Source organism: Ambystoma mexicanum, chromosome 1q (genome assembly GCF_040938575.1).
Source record: "Ambystoma mexicanum isolate Mex_15411 chromosome 1q, UKY_AmexF1_1, whole genome shotgun sequence".
Lineage (NCBI taxonomy): Eukaryota > Metazoa > Chordata > Amphibia > Caudata > Ambystomatidae > Ambystoma > Ambystoma mexicanum.
Window position 1 is genome coordinate 1,405,755,924 of NC_090922.1, and position 21,274 is coordinate 1,405,777,197.

Genomic DNA, 21,274 nt, shown 5'->3' on the forward strand with positions numbered 1-21,274 from the left:
GGTATTTGCCAAATACAACCGATGTTACCATTACCACCCAACTCACAATCATCGCTTAAGTGTTTATAAGTGCTAAGCCATTATAGAAGCTTGTGACAAATACATTATGCACATACATAGTCATGTGTGTATGCACACGCACACACACACACAAAGAGACATGCAAACACACAGGAGCAAAGCCACAGAAAACTGCTGAAAGACCCACAAGACCAAAGAAGAAAAGGTAGACTTTAAAAAGAAAAAAAACAAGAAAATAGGAGATTCACTAAGCCCCTCAGGTTGCTTGGAAAATGGTGGAACATACCCACACTTCGAGCTGTCTGATTCGTTGTGGCGCACTTGCTGGGTGCTAATTTCTTTTACCACTTTTTCATCTTTTCAAATAAATACAAGGTAAAGTCACTTTGCTTGCAAAAGCTCCGATACTGACCTGTTTTGTCAGTTTGTCCCAGCGGTCATTGTAGTGTCCTTTGTAGTGTTGCAGCTCCTCCTCGTCCTGCTCGGTCACTGTCGTCACCGGCACTATCCCGGCCGGGAAGTTGAGAACATTGTAGAGGTAGGTGTAGCTTCCGGTAGCTGCAGGGAATGAAGGATCAGGAAGAGTCACATAGGCACCTATTAGGTGGATTCTGCTAAAACCTGAACTCTCTAAACAAAATGCATCCCAGTTGTAACTGACTGAAAATAAAATCACGATCTGTGTACAAACTATCATTCCATAAAAAGGGACCCATCCCCCATGTCACAGGTGTGATGTGATACAACATTCTCAACACGTACCACAAGGCATCAGGATGGCATTGTTTTCAAAGGATGCATTTCTGAACAATGGTAGTAATCTTTTCTAAAATACAATATCCCGTGTAAAATATTGCTACTTATTTTACATAGAATGTGCACAGGGCACATTCATGTAAAACAAGCATTGACAAAGCCAATAAGTTTTGGCTTTCATAAATCGTGACCTTCTAGTGATACAAACTGAAAAAAAGGTCTGACCGTACAAAAAGTCCAGAAAAAAATGCTACCACCAAAGGTGCGAACACCAAAAGTTTGAACCTGGCATTGTAGGTAAGTATAAAAAAAAAAATAGTGTGACGGCTGCGGGAATGTCCCCCACAACACCCCGCTCACTATACTTTGTAGAATAGTGAACAGGGGTTGCGGGGGACACCCCTGCAGCTCCCGAAAAAAAGAAAAGGACCCTTCGGCACCAGTTCCAGATCACGGAAGTGAAAGGGAACTGGCGCCGCAGGGACTCAACATGTAATAAAGGGAAGTAGGGTTTGTTTATGTTGGGGGTGTGGGCGTGATGATGGTGTGGGTTGGGGAGTGTTGTGGGTATGTTGTGGGTGTGGGTGTGGGTGGGGGTGTGGGTATGTAGGGGTTTTGAATGCGTATTCGCATGGCAAACATTTCTCATGCAAACTTTTCCGTAGCTGACTTAGCAGCGACGGAAAAATCATGCAGATCCGATACAATAATGCCATCATGTGCTCTATATAGTCGTATGCAAAGGTACTGCAAGTGTATGATACATCCGGTCTCCAATCCCTGGTAAGACATCATAGCTGAGATTGACCCTTGCAGATAAAGCCATCATATCACACGCTCAGACTAAGGAGCCACAATAATGCCATTGTAAGCCCGGTACAGTGACCATGGGAAAGGTGCAGCCCCACCTATCTAGCTGCTGCCTCCAACGCTTGCATAATGCCATTGCATGCCTGGTATATTGATATGAAATATGGATCTTTATAATGGCTCTATTTATTGATTGGGTGATTTCTATGAATTAATAAAATACCTAGTGTTTCATTATAAAGCTGTTATGGGTTGTAAAACAAGCCTTTCAACTCAACAAAAGTTGACAAAGAAAATACAGGAAAAAAGAGAAGAAAATAAATACATTAAATAAACAATCTCCCATAATCTGTTAATACTTTAAAAAACAAATCCATGAAGTCCAATAAAAATGCTTTTTTTTTTAAATGAACATAAAATGGTTTTAGTTGATATTTCAACTTTTTCAATTTGTTATCACATATGTTAAGTACATATACAGTAACATTTATACATTTAGAAACAGTCTTGAGAGTCAAGCCTCTTCGAAGGTATCACATTTCTAGTGGTTTGATATTAATTACAAGTTAAGCCTACAGATGGCAGTGGTGTAGCGTCTAGATCTTTTGTTGTGGTAGGGACCATTTGATCACGAGAAGATGTATGTTACATTCGGATGGGTCAAAGAGCCTACATTTCAAATAATAATTTACAGCAAAATGTTTACAGAGTCGTCTATAGACAGAATTAGATCGGCACATATGACTGCAATACATTTCGACAATTCGGTGCGATTAAATATGCTTAATCAGAACAGTAAGGTCCTTTAAAATCTAGAGAACAGGGATAAAAGTTCAATGTTCGCATTAAGTCAGATCGTAGGACTGTCCCAACAGAAATATACAGTACGTTCGCAATTCAACATGTCAAAGTGCCATACTCTAAACGCAGGAGTTAACAAAACAAAACTGTATAAAAGCGAATACGATTCAAAATTCACATAAAATTAATGTTAAACCAGGTATGGCTGGTAATGTAAATAATAAATATATAATAACCGCAAAATCCACAATGGCATTAAAAACAGCAGTACAATATTTAACACAGTGAGATGTCCTTTAACACGCAGCATTACATTACATTTCAAACGGAGGCGAAAATAATTTGCAAATTTAATTCTACATTATTTGGCGTTAATACGGACAATGAAATGGTGTCTTTTTTGTAGGAACTTAGCTAACATTCATGTAATGTTTAGTGTGTTATCACCACATTGCTCTTTATTTGAATAACCTATTATTTATACGCAAGTAGTGTTATAGCAAACTTAACCTACTGTTGTTTTTTCCATGTGGATGCTCACTGCAAAACCATGCAACTACTTCATTATGTGTCTAATTAAATAAGAGATTGGATTTCTTTCCCCGATATGTAGCCATTCTGCATGCCGTTAGACCAATAGACTACGTTTTGATCTTTGCATACATACACCAAGATGTTAACTGTAACGTTACCCCTTTCTGACTGGTTTAGAAATCATGGGACAGTGTTAATTGTGAACAGACACTGTCCGCCTTATTTTAGCATGGCTAACGCAAACGCTCGCAACACAATGCTCTCCTAATTTAACATTGGGGACATATACTTGCCACAAGATGTAAATACTAATGCAGGATTTTAATTATACATTGAACATAGTCATTTGGAATACTATAATACCATATTTGCATGACTTTACTGTATTACTTAACAGAACACGCTAGATTACAATATGGCCGCCATGAAAACACTTGACTAAACAAGGAGAAGGGACTGACCAGGGTGCTCATCACTATAGCAACGTATATACTTACACAGAGGACGCCTAATGGCGCCCCCTCGAGATTCTTTGCAACACGCGATCAGACGCTGTATTGGTAAGAGAGGTAAGAGACCGACTGGCATTTCACAGCCCTTTTTACTCTAAAATGCGTCAAATTACTTGCACGATAACGTGCGCGCATACTTACCTGATCTTTCAGCATTTTATACCGCACCTATGCGCATTATTGTGTATTTGGACGCCGCGTATCTCCTTTGTTAAACTATAAATGCAACATTGCATTTTAGAGGCTATTTTAGCAAGATAGCTATAAGTTAACGCTAGCACAAACGTTAATGTTAATGTAAAACACTTCACACTGACAGGAATACTGAGACACTACTGTGCTGCATCTGAATTATTTACATTATTGATATAACAGGTGACGATGTCAATATTTCACATTTGTAGGGATCTAACCCGTTTATTGTGGAGGATTAATTCCAAATATAATAGGGGCACTAGAGGAATTCAAGGTAATAATTCTAACATTTACTATGAGCTTTTCAATTAATACATTGTTGATTTATACCTACCATCAAATACATTACCTAATAAGTGTCTTGCATTTATCTCTCTCAAAAACACCCCTTCTTTCACCACCCCCTTTTCCCCACCCCAATTATTGTCTGGCCTTTTATTTAATTTTTTCCGTTCATTTAATTTTCATTTGAATTTTTTTGTTTTTTTTGTTCTCATACTTAATTACTGAACTTTATTCAATTTGTTTATCTGTACACGGCAATTTATGTGAATGTCTCATTATATTATTTGTTTCACGTAAACAAATGTTTTGTTATGACTGATTAATAGCCCTGATTTGAAAAAGGTCTCAGGGAGACCGAAACACATGTCATCACTTAAGGCCACTTTGAAAATAAAACAACCTCTTTGAACATTGGGCGCATTCTTTTTCCGGGTTATTTAGACCTTATACTTATGCTCAAGGGGGTTTTTTCTTGGCAAAACCCAGAATCCGTTGAGACGCGACCAGTTGCATCTAATGAAGCTTTTTTGAAAAATACTTAATCTCAACAAGGCTAATGTCGCCATGTTAGACCAAACTGCTGCAGCAAAGAGTTTCTGATAAATTACATTTCAACAAAACGGTTTGGCCCTTGTCAAGAGCCCAATGAATTTGAGGAAACTAAACTGGAGCACATTTCTGTAGCGGCTTGAGCTAGGTAAATTGGTCAAACGAGCTCGGGGTCCGTTGACAGATTCAAACTTAGGAGGGATTGGACTGTTACAAAGTTTAGCGAAATGTTAGTTGCATTGAAAACACCAGCGCACATTAGTTGAGTAATGTGCTTAGATGCTTGAAGAAGAATAGTTTTCTAGATTCTGTTAGGGTGGAGCATTCCGTTATCTAGTGTTGTAAGGACTCTTGATGATCTGAGATGTTACAGAATCTGCAGGTAGTATCCATGGCTGTGTTCTTATTATATATTGCTAATCTAGATCTGGTCGGCCAGATGTTCAAACGAAGCCGAAGGATTGACATGGCATACGCCGGGTCAGGAAACTTGAATAGATAATGAGCTAGTTTATGCATGGGTTTGAGAATAAATGGACCAGTCTGGAATGTCTTGTACGTACTGCACGCTTCACATGTCAGTCTCCAATCCCACCACCATAGCTTTAATTTAGCTTTTTCAGGAGTTACTACTAAAAGTTCAAGAGTAATGTCTGCTGCTTCGAAAACTGATTGGCAGAAAGCTTTCCACGATTGTAGGGCGCTGGGTGTCGAGGACATAAGTACAGATTTAAATACAGTGAGGAGTGTTTGGGAGAAAGGTCTGGCGATTATACATTTTCTATATGTGGCAGGCATTTGCCAAAATACATTCGCTGAGAGTGAGCAGAGACCTAATTCCAATCTGATAATGGGGATTGGGGTGCTCAGGGGCAATGAAAGAATGGTCTTCCAATAAGCCCCTTCTAATAAGTCCCATCTCTGTGAATTTTGCAGAAATTTTGCTCGAGCTCCATAAATAATTGTTGGAATTACATTGTGCTTATAAAACCTCATTGCTGGATTTAGAGAGAATTTACCATATTTCCGGTGTGGGGCCTTACCCTGTGTTGACAAAAGCTTCATCCTGATTTTGAGTTTGTTCTTGTATGGCTGATCAGATGGGTGGGTGTTGAGGTTTACACCAAGGTATTTATATTGTGTAACTTGAGTGAGTGAAGATTTTGAAAGAGACCACTTGAACTTGTATCCTGTTTTGGATAAATGATGGTGAAAAACCAGAATGTTGGATTTTTGGGAATTGATAGTGAGCTGATTTGTTTCAGCGTAGATGGTTTAAGCTGCTAATTTCCTTTGAAGCCCAATTGGAGTTCTGTCGAGGATGACTAAATCATCGGCATACAGTAGCCAAGGTACTTCCACAGTTCCCAATTTCGGTGGAAAGGAACAAACTGCTTCAAAAGCTGCATTTATAGCTCTAATATAGAAGTTAAATAGAGTGGACCCAAATATGCAGCCTTGTTTAAGTTCAACATAGGTAGAAATTGCTTTTGATAACAAACTATCAGTGGTGAGTTTAATCCTTCCAGATGTATTGGAATAAAATTGGTGAATTAAATGAACTAAGTGAGGAGGGCAATTGGCATTTAAAAGCTTCGCCCACAAGATTTCTCGGGAAATTGAATCAAACGCTTGCCTAAAATCATTTAAGGCTAAAAATACAGGATTTTTGTTAGCAAAGGCTTGCTTTTTACTTGCAGATAAAATCATCAAGTTTAAAACTGTGCCAACTCCCTTGAAAAAATGAGATTGGTGTTTATCTAACAGTTTGATTTCATCTAACCATTTCATAAAATCATGCAGAATAAGTCTAATGAAATTCTTCTAAAAGAGTTATTGGCCTATAGTTGGTGGGATCATTTCTGTTCCCTTTTTTAAAAATGGCAATTATAATAGATTCTTGCCATGAGGAGGGGATTTGACCTAATCGTATGGCTTTTCTAAATATTATTTGTAAGATAGTTGCCCTTTCGAGGGATGTGCCTTCAATGTCTATTCGTTAAATTAATCGTCCCTGGGGCTCTGGAGGAAATGAGTTTCTTAATTAGAAAGATGATGTCAAGAGTGTCAAATATGTCTTTTGTGAGGTCAAATATGTGAAACTGAATGTCCGATTTCATGAAGCCCAGGCGTGGGCTTCATGAACCGGCCCCCAGGACCGTAGAAACCATAGAAACCCTGCATCATCTGGTGGTCGAATGCAAAGCGTTCCCCTAAGGCTCCAGGAATACCTTAGGGATAGTATAGCCACTATCACATTTTTTATTTATTGTCTTACTAACTGTGCTGAACAATTAAAGAAGTAAATTAATTGTGCAGTGTCCACCACATTTTCTTAAATTGCCTTTAGACTAAATGGGCGTGGGTCCTTCAAGCTGCCCAAGCCACTGCTAAAACCACCTAATCTTACACTGCTGTTCTCTAGTTGTTTTGAACACTAGAGGCTTTTCTCACCTCCTTTGATTATGACATAGTCATGTTGAAAGAAACTTGGCTCACGGCTGAGACAATCTGGCACGATCATCAAGGAGATTGGATTCCAGGAAAAGTGTGCCCGGCTGCAGGTTTGCTTATTGCAGTTAGACACGATGCGCAAATACAACTGAAACAATGGCACTCACCTAATTCTGGTATTCAACTTGAAAAAATGTCCTGTACCAATCCTTCTCACCCTCTGTTTCCCAATTCAGCAATTCGAAACATCTATTGGAACCCTCTGTCCTCCGAAAATTCTCAATTTCTTAACAATGTTGAATCAATGCTTGACCTAATTCTCCTTGACCCTCAATTCACACTACAATTATTTCTGGAGAGCTTAATGTAAATTGCATTCCAGCAACTAAAAACGTCCATAAATCGTGAGCAGCAGAATGGATTGCACTTATGCAGGTCAGGAACTTTGGTATGCTGAATGGTTCGACTAGTGATGACGATCGTCAAGCTGCAACCTGGTCAAGAGGTTGTAGTTCATCTAGCCTTAACTACCTTTTTATCTCTTCCAATGCAAATAAGCAAATCGCATCCTTCAAAGTCATTCCAAACTTATCCAGCGATCATCAAATCCTTGATATACGCTGGACTCCGCATTTAGTCCCAACCTCGCAATTCTATACAATACCAACAACAATTAACCAAAGTAGGAATCGGTTGGGCTGGAAGCCAACAGAGATAGTTGCCTTAATGCAACAATCATCCGGCCCAGCGTGGGCTTCAGGAACCAGCCCCCAGGGCCTCACCGGACACGTAACTTACATTGAGATCCCTTCTCCGTGGCCCAGCCGGCGCCAGCCCGCCACGGATGCAGAGAAAGCAACACCGAAGTGTTACTTTCTTTGATAGATGTGGTGGGCCGGCAGCAAACTGCTGCAACACCATGGCGCCAGGCTACTACCTCCAGCCCCCTCTCACGTTGCGCAACAGCAGCTGCGGGTAGCATTAGACCCAGATTTGCCCGCTCAGGCCCTCATTGTGAGGCTAACTGACATTTTTCCCAGGATTACCGCTTGCACTCATTAATGTTAAGGGCCTCATTACACGGAAGGCGGTGCTCCATTCCAAGGTCGGTGGGGCGGTAAATCCCCCTTCCGCCATTGCCCTTCCCCATTCCCATTTCTGCCCCAAAGGGCTCTATGGGAATGGGGAAGGCGCTAATTACGGCACCGCAATTTTGCGGTGCCGTAATTAGCTCCGAAGTCCCTTAGCGGGTTGGTTTTTAACGCCTGCAAAAAGCAGGCGTTAGAGCACCAACCCGCTAAGGGACCTCGTAGTACGGCGGTAAGGGTTAACGGTCACCGTTGCCATTAACGGTGACCGTTAACCCTTACCGCCGTCCGTGTAATGAGACCCTAAAACTTGCAATTATCCCGGAACCTGCCTTATTATGAGAATGCTGCCAATACGACTGTAACGGGTGTCGAGTCTTAAAAATACCACCTGCTGTACTTCAGGCAATCTGCATGATGTTATCATTTTAATGCTGCTTCATTTCCACTGTAGTTTTGAAATTGGTTGGTGATAATGCTTCCAGTATACAATTTATAATCCTGCAGGCAAGGGTCATTTGTGACCCTCCTTTGCATTCCATTGAGAAAGAGGTGATAAGGACTGCACTCCTGTCTCGTGAATGGAAGCTGTGTTGCTGGCATGCATGCAGGCGTGGGTGTCTTGGTGCCAGCCAAACACCACTACAAATTCACTCTGATCACTGTACAACTGGGTGGATTTGAACCAGCACCCATGCGGTAATAATTGCACTTCCGTTGGTGTGTAGAGCTTGCTGCCGAGGTGTTTCTGAACTTTAAATACCCTGTGTACATATTACCCAAAAATACCCTTTTTTTTATCAACTTTGAAAGGTTGAAAGTCTGGTTCATGTGGCAGGCATACTTTTTTTTTAAACGTAATGGGCCTCAGTACACGTTGTGCTGTAACCATGGCGCTATTAGCGCCATGGTTGCCGCCGGTATTTTACTGTGTCCGCCTTGGTGGATGGCGGAATTACCGGCCTACTCCAAGGTGAGCGGGGCCGGTAATTCCCCATTCACCAAGGCCCTTCCCCATTCCCATTTTTGCGCCCATAGGGCATAATGGGAATGGGGAAGGTGGTAATTACGGTGCCGCAAATTGCGGTACCGTAATTAGCACTGAGGTCCCTTTGTGGGCCCGTTCCTTAACAGCTGGTAAAACCAGCCGTTAAGGTCGTGTCCCGCAAAGGGAACTCGTAGTGAGGCGGTAAGGGTTTACCGGTACCGGTGCCCTTACCGGTACAAGTAAACCCTTACCGCCTACCGTGTAATGAGGCCCAATGTCTTTTAGTATAGTGCTTTGTACACGTTTCCACCCTTCTGTGCTGACGTATGTGTAAGCAACGAAGTGGGACATCAGATATCGAAAGTATGTGACTAAAAGACTAGTAGGGTGTGGTACCTTACGGTGTAAGCTGTGCACAGATCTCTGAAGCAAGCGTTCAATCCACCAAGCTTTCATAGAAGGCATCTCTGCTGAAGTGTAATGGAGAGAACATTTCACTTCATTTCAGCTGCATGTTTATGGTTATTCGTGCCCAGTAGAGTGTTTGGGCTTCAGTTGTTATTTTTACTCAACAAGTAAAATGTCTTTTTTTCCTTCTGTTTTTTTTTTTCTCTCTGGACATGTATGGTCCAGTGTTTAAAAAAAAGCACATATGCAACAAATGTTTCAGTGGAAAGCATGTGTTACACTCATTTTGACCATGTGGAGTATTTGTACTGAAATGTGGCTCGCGCCACAGTATGACCTATGCAGTAGGGGTAGTATTAGCCCACTGAGCTACCTTGCAGGCATGGTGCGGTGTGTCCTGCAGTAGACTCTTGAGCCACCCAGCCTTTTTGTTTCCTCAATTCAAGCCCTCTGTTTTATACCGGAAGACTAGAAATACTGGCAGAAATTCATACCCCGCGTTACAGCCAATCAGGTTCCCCGGGAGTGGGTGACACACCCACTCCATGCCGCTCGCAATGTGCTGTGTATTGTTTTATTTCTACTGGCGCGCACGCGGTGCGCCAAAAGCCGCGTCGATGCATCTCGGACCCCAGCAGCAGTCAGTGTTACAAACCACTGGGAGCGGTTGCACCTGTTAACTGCCTGGGCCGTCAGTACATCTGGTAGATAAAGGAGGCAGATTATGAGTGGAACCCAGTGCTGAAACTCTGGTCTGGCTCAGCAACAGTGGGGCTGAGATCAGCTGTATCATCCTGGGGTCAGAGGGCCTCCGGAGCACTGTACCCCGAAACAGAGCGGACGGTGAGTGCCAGAGGGGATGGCACAGTGTGGCAGGGGAGACGTGGAGCCACAGGGCCGTGCGGTCTCGGCGGTGGCTGGAGGACCTCCTCGTCACCCAGGCACTGTGACCAGTGACCCGGGTCCGCAGCAGGCTGTTGCTGCCTCCCAGCTCTGTGTGAGGCTGGAGGCGGAGCGCCAGTGAGCACAGTTGCCAGCCAGGAGTGCGGTGAAGGTTTGCTGTGGGAAGGTGGGACGTCTGCACATATTGGGCTCATCTCTTGCAGGGGAGCCAGTGCCTCTATAAACTGCTGCACAGCTGGCCAGCCTACAACACCTCCGCTGGTGGGAAGAAGCTGAGGGACCCCTGGACGCACTCAGACTGGTGACACTACAGTGGCTTGCACAGTATCCTGAGCTGCCCCTGGAGCTTTATAGTACACACTGAGGTGAGGTCTATCCATCACTACACGGATTTCAGCCCCCACCGTCCTTCGCATCTGCAGGTAAAACACATCTGGCTGCCACAGACCTCCAGCCTCCCACACACGACCCCTGCGGCAGACACTTTTCCCAATGTGCCCTTTTTGGGGACATTTTGGAGGTAAGAGATAGTCGGGGAGATGGCTGGACTGGGGAGGCGAGTGTGGTCACTGTTGTGGCAGTACTCAATGGTGGACATTCTAGGGACTAAAATTATCCTTCAAAACACTTTCAGATTATGGAAACCCATGTCAGCGCTTCACCAACCCGCTGAGCTATAGTGTATATGTTTCTTAATTGAAAGACCATTTTGGAGTTTTAGATTCTTCCCAGCAGTGCGACCACCCCGGCCACGTACATTGAAGGGATGGAAGTTATAGAGGATGTTGAATGATAGCGGCATCAGGGGAATCAGGGAATGTGGTGTAATGTGATATTTGAGCATAAATGCAACTGGCAAGGTACTTTCCGGTGTCATCATTTGGCTGTACTGCTTATTAAATGCAACACTATTTTCATTACTGCTGGCAACGAGTAGACATGCCTTGTGTCCGGTTCTGCAAAATAAGCATTTAGCTATGTGATGATGTTTTTTTTTGTTGTAAAAGAACAAAAGGAATGTTATCACTTTCTCAAGCGTTAACACAAAGCATAACATGCAACAGACACATGAACCCTCAATAAGTAGCATTTTCTGTAAAGTCGTGAATTGACACGATTCACGGATAATGGTATGAGGGCCACTTTTTTTGAGGTGAGGGGTGTCCAGGCCTATTTCTTGTCCCAGTCCGACCCTGATTCTTAGAGGTGCCTTGAACAGTGTCTGGCGACATGCAGCACTATGCCTCGTGTGGCCATGCCTTTGAAAGGCAAGGGCTTTGAATATAGAGTGTTTGTGGTCAGCCTCTGCCTTCTACAGATAGTCACTTTGTCACATGCCAACTTGAATGTTGAGCTCTGGCAGAAAAGGCAATAATTTCCTCTGATAAAGCCCCAGAGAACTTTCTGGCCCAGCTCAGTTTTAAACAATGTATCCTTGCCAGCATGTGCATTTCAGCCACATAGTGTATTGTGAGCCTTTCCTCTATGCAGCCAGAATGGAATCTAAAGACAAGACAATATGATAAATTGCAAACATCAAACAACGTATTCTCTACTTTTTAGTTGCCCATGGAAGGACAAAACAAATAAACGCACTCCACGTTTCTAAAACCATTGTGTGATTCTAAACTGGACTGATCCTGACATCTACTGGCGAGAAGTAGTATTGTCTCTTATCTTTTCATTGAATGTTTGTTTCGAGAAAAGATAACACAGGAAAATCAGTCTAGGGAGCCCTGGCTCCAATATTGTTTGTGCACACTGCTGGGGCTGAGCCCCAATCAGTCTGTCCCACTGCTTCCATCTATTTGAGCAGATGGAAGCGCAGATTGAATTATTTTGACAATTTCAAGTTTCAGCTCCTAATAGAAGGAATCTTTAAACTGATTCAAACCCCCGTTGTGTAAATCAATTCCAATTCAAGCAATTTTGCCAATCCCTAATTTGCATAGAATAACTATAGATCTCAGTAACAAAGGACAGGACCCTCTGCGTCAAACACCTCGCAGGACAACTCTTTAGGTGACAAAGGGGTGGTAGCGCAGAGTGTGAGCACGCAGTGTAGCCTGCGACCATCAGCGACCGAAAAGTAAGAAAGGTACGGGAAGTGGGAGCAGCCACTATTGCTCTCTATTGAACTGCCCCGCCTTTGCACGTACTTCCACCTAACCATCTGTCAAAATGTACTTTGTTCCTGCACAGCCATAGACTCTCCTCTCTAGCGGTTAGCCATACTTTGTGTTTTATGTCCCTTCTCTAGGTCCCCTTCAATTGCGGTTACTGTTGTGTTGTGAACTGTGTCCCATTGGGCTCTCTACCACTCTCTAGGTTTCCATCCACTGTGGTTACTGTTGTATTGTGAACTGTGTCCCATTAGGCTCTCTACCACTTTCTAGGTCCCCATTAATCTATGGTTACTGTTGTATTGTGAACTGTGCCCCTTTAGGCTCTCTCCCACTCTCTAGGTCCCCATTAATTTGTGGTTACTGTTGTATTGTGAACTGTGTCTCATTAGGCTCTCTCCCACTCTATAGATCCCCATTAATCTGTGGTTACTGTTGTATTGTGAACTGTGTCCCATTAGGCTCTCTCTCACTCTATAGCTCCTCATTAATCTGTGGTTACTGTTGTATTGTGAACTGTGCCCCTTTAGGCTCTCTCCCACTCTCTAGGTCCCCATACGTGGGGTACCACTGTACTGTTGTGTGTCACCTATCTGCTCCTCTTTGTAGTTCCTATAGTGTGACCCTCCCACTGCGCATCCTGCGTTGTGCTGCGCTGGGCTGCGCCTCTCTCCTTTCTCGCTCTCGGTCCCTCCTCCTCATACTTTCCTCCTCGCACCCTCTATGGGGCTTTCCGTTTCTCCCATCTTCTCTAACTGCTACACTATCTCCTATCCTATCCCTCTCACTATGTCTGGAAGGAAGACGCTCAAGAGGGATATCCTGGTATCCAACCCAGGCCTCCCTATCGCTGATACCTACACCAGTGCATCCTCCAGACAGACTCTCACCGATATCCTCTTTGCCGTTTCCTTGCCTACCTGTATGCCCCCATATGGCCTTGGCTCTCTCTCCTATATCTTCCTCTCCCATTAATGGTGGCAGGTTCTCTTGGCCTCATTCCACTCCTCCAAGACCATTATTAATGTCTATCTGAATGGCATTGTCTTGGTCCAGGGCCCTCAGCCCAAACTCCTCCTTTTTGATAGACGTCTCCCACATCTTATCAACTTCTTTCCTTCTCCTGCTACTCCTACCAGAACCTCTCAGACTCCTCTAACACCTCCTTCTTACGCCGCCTCTCTGGCACTTTCCTCCTCCTCTCTGGTTACTATGCCACCTCCTGCTATCACCTCAGCCCACTCTTGGGGCCCTCTACCACTTCCTCTGGGCGTACCTCAAGCCTGTACCCCAATTTGGCAACCTGCTCCATGTCGCTATTCTCAACTCTCACTCTGCTGTCAAACACTCCTCTGACATCTGCTGCATCCTCAAAGAACTTGACCTGAATGCCCTCGCTCTCACCAAGACATGGTTCACGGCCAGCTATGTCTGAAGTATTGACACTATCCTTCCTGCTGACTACAAGATCGTCTCCAAACCCAGAACCAACCAACCGACCCGGAGGTGGAGTAGCTCTGATCTTTCTGGAGTGGGTCCCTGCTTCTGTCATCCCAAGGCAGGCCTACTCCTCTTTTGAATGCCTGGTCTGCAGGCTCTCTATCTCTCCTGGCGTCTCTCAGACTGTGGCCACCATCTACAGGCCACCTGTCCAGGTTGCCCTCTTCCCCTCTGAGTGGGCTGACCTCTCCTGTTCTGTCCTTGCCCCTACCTCTCAACTTCTCCTCAGAGACCTCAACATCCACCTGGATGCTCTAATACTTCCTCTGGGCCCTTGCACAACCTCTGCAACACTCTCTCTCTTTCCATTTTACCCTCTGGACGAACACACTCCAGCAGGACACACCTTGGATGTTCTCATCTCCTCAGCCACCCCCCTATCTAACCCTCTCACCACTCCTCTCTCTTGATTCACCACTTTCTGCTCTACTCTCAACTCAAACTCTCTTTCGCTCAGGCTAAACCCTCCCCAGCACTGCCTTTCTAGGGCTGAAGGCCTTCATCTTCTGTCATAGACGCCTGAAGACACTTACTGGGTAAACAAGACTGCTTTTCCCAGGTGCAGCATCAGTGTGCTTCTTCCTCATCATGGGAGCTGAAGCGGAGTTCCTTCATCAGTGGAAAGCCTGCAGTCCAACCTGGTGGCATCCTGAACCAATAGTGGGACCCCCATCTCAATACACTCAGCTGTCAAAGGATGCCAACTCTGCACCCACAGCCCTTGGACCCAAAATGCTGTAACCAATAGTGAGAGCAGTGTTCCCAGCAGCCTAGGGTTAGCTATAGGCATTGACTTTCTTTGTAGGAGTTTCAGGAACACTCAGCCATACATGGTTTGTTTCTGCCTTGGGACCCCTGAATCCAGTAGGGCACAACGTCCTCTCTTGCAGCCACCATTGCCTACCTTTGGTGGTAGAACATGGGTATAGGATCTCGTCTGACATCACTCTAGACTATTGATTCGGGTGGCTCTCTTCTTCCTTCATCGAAATCCTACAAAACTATTCACAGAAAATTGTTTGTAGAATAGGGTGGGATAAATAGTTTTGCTTGGTGTTGGTGTGCCTTATAAAGTTATAAGGTTTGTGATCTAACATATGCTTCTCCCCACGTTGGACTTAGTAACAGTCTAATGCATGAACAACTGTTATGAGCTAAAGCAGAGGTCTGCAACCTTTGCCTCTTGAGATATTTTAGGACTACAACTCTCATCAGCCCTAGCTCGCATAGTCAATGGAGAGGGATCATGGACTGTGGACTGTTCATTATGTCCCAAATGGACAACAGCATTGTGTTGTGAATATAAGGAACTGTTTTTACTTACCTTGTAGTTTCCCGATCTTAATAAAGCTATTTCAAATTAAATAATTAATATGTTTATTTTATATACTAACCTGTGTGGATGATTTATTTATTGACAGCCCTTTTGTATGTGCTCTGTATACTCTACTCATCCCCTTTGTCGACGTGTTACTGCTCAGTCAGGTTACCAGTAACAGTTTGGTTAAACTTAGTTGAAACACTGCAGGTCCACTAATGGTGGTCTCTCAGAACCCTACACCAATAGTTCCTCTGACAAACTCCCAAAAGAAAAATCTTCATTCATCTGCTGTAAAGCTATTAAATGGGAGTTGTATTTATTTTTAAAAGAGATGATGTAAACAGACATACAGACACAATGGGCCTCATTACGAGGTAGCCGGTAGCCATGGTGCTAGTAGCACCATGGCTACCCCCTTACCACATTCCGGGTCCGGGTTGTCGAAATAGGGACTTATCTGGTCATTCCAACCTTGGAGGACCCGGTAAGTCCCCATTCCGAGAACCATTCCCCATTCGAGCCCCCATAGGGCTCAATGGGAATGGGGATGGAGCTAATAACAGGCCCGCTAATAGCTGGCCCGTTATTAGCTCCCTGGTCCCTTAGTGGCTCCCGCTAAGGGTGCCTGCTAAAACCAGGCGCCCATAGCGGGACCTGCTAAGGGACCTCAGAATTGGGTGGTAAGGGTTTACCGGCACCGGTCTCCTTACCGGTGCCCGTTAACCCTTACCGGCCACCTGGTAATGAGGCCCAATGTTCTAGCGGAGTAATGTACCTCTTGGATCTGACATTAGAAAGGCATATTGCCTCACTTCTCCCACTTCCTTGTCACATTCCTTTCAGCGGTCTGCCACCTTTGGCTCACCAGATGTTTTTGACTCCAGCTCTCATCAACCCTAGCCAGCATAAGCACTGCTGAGGGAACATGCGAGTCAAGGGGCCTCATTACGAGTTTGGAGGCAGCCATGGAGCTACTAGCTCCATGACTGCCTCCAAACCGGGCTCCTTTTCCAGGTTCCTGCAATGTGGACTTACCGGGTCATTCCTACATAGGAGGACCCGGTAAGTCCTCCTTGCAAGAACCATTCCCCATTCCCATTTGAGCCCCCATAGGGCTCAATGGGAATGGGGATGGAAGTAACAACGGGCACATTACAGGTGTCCATTGTTACCTCCTTCTTCCCCTCACGGGACCCGGAAATCACGCCTGGTTTTAGAAGACGGAATGAAGGGGGCCGGTCCCGTACCGGTCCCCTTCATTCCGTCAGCGCCAGCCTTATAATGAGGCCCAAAGTCCAAAACATCTGGAGAGCCACAGGTTGCAGATCCCTGCTCTATATGGAGGTGATTTGCCTTTCTAGCCAGTTGACCACTGAAAATCTATGATATTTTATTGTATTCCGTATATGAAACATAATCTCTAGCGTGCCTTGTCCCCAACCTCTCTTTCCTGCCTATGTGACATAGGGCCTCATTACAAGGCTGGCACTGACGGAATGAAGGGAGCCGGGACAGGTTCGGCCCCCTTTATTCCGTCAGGGGCGATTACGAGCTTCCCATTGCGGGACCCGGATCGGACGCCTGGTAAAACTAGGCGTCCTTTCCGGGTCCCACGAGGGGAAGAGGGAGGTAACAACGGGACACTCGTAATGTGCCCGTCGTTACCTCCATCCCCATTCCCATTGAGCCTTATGGGGGCTCAAATGGGAATGGGGAATGGTTCCTGCAAGGAGGAATTACTGGGTCCTCCAATGTTGGAATGACCCGGTTATTCCTCATTGCTGGAACCCGGTAAATGAGCCCGGTTTGGTGGCAGCCATGGAGCTAGCAGCTCCATGGCTACCGCCAAACTCGTAATGAGGGCCATAGACATTGAAATTCCAAGTCATGCTTGTGCCAATTCTAGCCTGAATATAGTAACTATTATACAAGGGAGGGAAGAGATAGGGGGGAGATGACAAACGATCCTTCTAGACCTTGAATCATTTGTATCATGCAAATGTGACAATAGAAGTGCAAGGGCAAGGAGAGTGGCTAGTGCAAGGTATAGGAAAAGGGGGAAGTGCGATCAGGGCAGAATGGATCTGAGTAAGTGCAGCCAGGGCAGCGTAGCTCCAGGTAAGTGAAGGAGGCAGGGGCTGTAGGGGTTACAGTTACAGCCACTAAGTTTGTGGTAGGCCAGTAGGCAGTGCAAGGAAGACTGGTTGTGGAGGAGCCTGATTCCCAGTGTGACTCTGAGGGAACCAAACAACCAGTTGGCGCAGCAGACCGTTAAATCAGCAAGGCAGTGAGAGAGAGAAGGCAGAGGAGAAAAGGAGGTTTGTGTGCTGCTTCCGGAACTTCAGATGGTCTGGCTCAAGTCTGTGATTGGCAGGGAGGCCGTTCCAGTGGGAGGCACCCACAGAGGAGATGGATCTACCCCAACTTTTTGCCTAGATGAGCGTCTGACCCTCAGAGAGTTGGAGGTAGCTGAGCGAAGGGCTCTAGAAGGAAGTTATTTTGGAAGAGAGAGTTGGATGTAGTGTGGGCCCTGGCCCCAGAAAGACTTGTGGGCAATGCAGAGGGTCGTGAACTTGATCCTTGCAACCACCGGGAGCCATTGGAGAAATTTCAGGGCTGGAGAGATGCGGTCCCTGGACTTGAGGCCAAGGATACGTCTTGCAGTCCTGTTCTAGATTAGTTGCAGGTGCGAAGAGTAGAGGTAGGAAGTTTGAGAAAGAGGCTGTTACAGTAGCCCATCCTGGAGAGAACAAGGGCTCTGGAGACAGTGAGCTTCTGGGGGAAAGTGAGTAAAGGTAGAATACCTCAGAAGAGGTGGAGCTAGAAGTGGGCTTTTTGGCAAGGTCTATAATGTGAGAAGAGAAAGAGAGGGTGGAGTCGAAGATGACGTCAATGTTTTTTGCCTCACAGGAAGGCGAGGATAGAGGGCTCAGGGAGGGCAACCAGAGTGATAGAGGGAAAGCGGGAGCAGGGGTCCCAATGAGAAGGATCTCCATCTTACTGCCATTATGGCAAAGATAATTAAATACACAACAATCCTGAATCGCGGATGGCAGTCGGGGATGAGCGAGGGAGGAGAGGAGGCTGTGGGAAGCTTAAAAGAGAGCTAAGTGTCATCCACATAACACTGAAAGTTAGAAGAGAAGGTGAAGATCAGGTGATCCAAAGGGGCCAGATAGACATTGAAGAGCCAAGGTGAGAGAATACGACCCTGGGGGATACCACATATGGGGAGAGAGGTGGTGGAAATAAAGGACCCAAGTTGGACCTGGGAGGGACGGTCTAGGATGAAGGAGGTCATCCACGCCAGCGCCTGATTCATGATTCCCAGGTTCACACAGAGTCTGTTGATTAGGGTGGCATGATTTACCATGTTGAAAGCAGAGGAACGGTTGATGAGGATGAGTACAGAGGGAGTACCGGAGTTGAGGTTACCGAGCAGATCTTCACGGGTGTTCGAGAGAGCATTTTCCATGGCTCTGGCTGCTCTGAAGCCAGACTGATAGTCATGGAGGCAGCCACCAGATTCAGTGTAGAGGGTAAGCTAGTAGATGGGCCAGCTTTTCCAGGATTTTGGCCAGCATATGAGTGATGGAAATAGGGTGATAGTTTGCCAGGCATGTAGGATCGGCAGAAGGCTTTTTTAGGAAGGGGTGCACAAGGGAGTGCTTGAGGATAGAGGGGAAAGATACAGTGGCGGAAGAGTGATTGCAGAAATTGTCCAATGCTGGAGCGAGGGTGGCAATGCGGTCCTTCATGATTCTGGAGTAGCACGGGAGCACTTATATGGCAGAGATACCCACTCGGTTGGTGCTTTTCTCTCCTGCTTCTCTGTTTTCCCTGTACCCCCTTTCTTGTTGGCTGTGCTGTTGTAGGCTGCTTTTTTGGAGCAGAAAGAATGAATGGGAAAACACCCATGCCCACTATCAAGTTATAGGGGGTGCCTGCCAGAAGTATGTACTCTCATGAAAAGCCTGCTTTTGAAGAAGGACCTTCATGGCACGCTCAAGCACCCTGCTGTACAACGTGCTTTGGGGGTAAGCCAAGTATTAGGTTTGTTTATTTATAATGCTGTCATCACGGGCCTAGTCTCACAGTATTATAAACGAGGGAAAATAATGCTGTTGTAGGGAGCCCAGAGGTGAAGCTAAGGTGAGCCTTGGGACATGCATATTTTACCGATGTCTGTAAAACATGCCTTGATTCATTAAAACAAGACAAATATTGCCTGATGCCAAACTGATATGGTCATCTTTAAGTGCCAGATTTGCCAATAGAAGTATAGCTCTGGCTCATGGGCTCCTCTCCTTGGTCACGTAAAGATCTGGGATAAAATGGTGCCTGAATTAATAGGTCTTACAAACATGGAGCACAGGAAGTCCTCTCAGAAGAGGAAGCGTGCAACTTCTTCTTCCAGGGCTCCTTCTTCTAACAGATCCAGCACCAGCATCACAAATATTGGAGCGACGCAAGGTCCCCTAACCTGATGGATGAAGAACAGTCTGTTCAACTTGTAAAATCATCTGTGGCTGAAGCAATTAAGTAAACCCAATCTTTGTGGAAACTCTAGAACCCAGTGACAGTTCTGGAACCACCAGGTTCAGTAGAGGTACAATCCGCAGACATACCAGAAATCTTAGAGAAGAAGAAAAACATTGCTCTGGATACAGAGAATGGTGAAGCGGCCTTTGTAGCACACACATCAAGAAAGTTGGCCTAGAGTTGATGCTGGAGTACATGCAAGAAAACTCAAAGTTTCCTGTGGCAACTTCGCCACCTGAAACAAGTGTTTGCTGGCAGTCAGGGGAATTAACTTCAGTTATACTATCATGAAGATATGAAAAATTGCCTTCAGAAAAAGTGGAAGGATACAGAGAAGCTGTTTGTGCCAAGTGAACTGTTTTACCAGAATTGAGCACTTGCGCATTAGGAAGGCCCACATCTTGTTCATGTTGTAGCTTACTTTAAACTGGTTGTCCATCTTCTATCCGCTGTACCCATGAAAGAGTATCCTAAGTCCTTAGACATTTCATCTAAATACATACTTTTAGATGTGCAGTAGCTGAGAAACGCTTATTATAAAATTCCACATCCCCCCTCGTTACTGTCATTGAAAAAAGGTGGAGGGGCCTTGTTAGTTTGCCACAACAAGGCTAATGCGTTATGTCTGACCACAGGGAAGATCAGTTCACAAGATTATCTAAAGAAAGAAACATCAATGTGGCATCAGGTACTTCCACCTACTATGAGCAAGTTTTCAAGGCAGTTTCTCTTCCTACAAGGGCCGGCGCAGAAGGGTGGGATAATCTCCAGATCCCCCAAGTACCTTATCTTTATCTTATGCCTACCCTTGCAGACACCCTGGGGTCGGGGAACTTGTATAATTAAGACATCTTTTGTATCCCTCTCCAGTAATCAGCAAGCACACAACAGTTGTGGTACATCACGCTAATCAAAAATTCTCTGCCGCTCATAATACTAATTATGACCTGGCAAGGGACAATCAGATCATTATAAACAATCTGATTGTCCCTTGCCGGGTCGTTACTCGACAGACAAAGATTCACCTGCTGCGCTCTGATCAGAGCACTGAGTCCCATAGATTCCTTTCCTTTCATCACCGGCTGACATGGAAAGCGAAGAGGGAGTATGTGTAGTCCCTTCGCCCCATTCCATGGCAGCCAATTAGTTTGTTTTTTTTTTATATCTTTTTAATGGCTGCCATGAAAAGGCAGAAGGAACTATGTGTAGTTCCTTCTCCCCAATACATGGTGTTTTTTTTTTTTTTTTGCTCGATCCAAGAAACGGTTGACACACTGTTTCACAACTGGGTAAAAATACTATTAGTACCCCAGTACAACATGCCAGGTTGTTGATAGAGATAGAACCCATGGAGGGGGGGCATTACCCAACCGAGATTGCCCTCCCCTTTTTTTTAAGTTGGATCTACCAGTTTGGAAAAAAGTCTTTTGGGGGCAAACCTAGAATGATTTCTTATTCTGACAAACAAAAGCTTCAAAAAGATG

General features: G+C 45.1%; 1 protein-coding gene across 1 annotated transcript in view; it reads right to left on the minus strand.

Annotated features, from left to right (window-relative positions):
- Positions 1–21,274, minus strand: part of LOC138548298 (vitamin D3 hydroxylase-associated protein-like) — a 428,655-nt gene that overhangs the window by 55,610 nt on the left and 351,771 nt on the right. Inside the window, exon 14 of the mRNA XM_069642266.1 lies at positions 434–579. Within this exon, the coding sequence (XP_069498367.1) occupies positions 434–579 (146 nt within the window). The remainder of the gene's footprint in view (positions 1–433; positions 580–21,274) is intronic.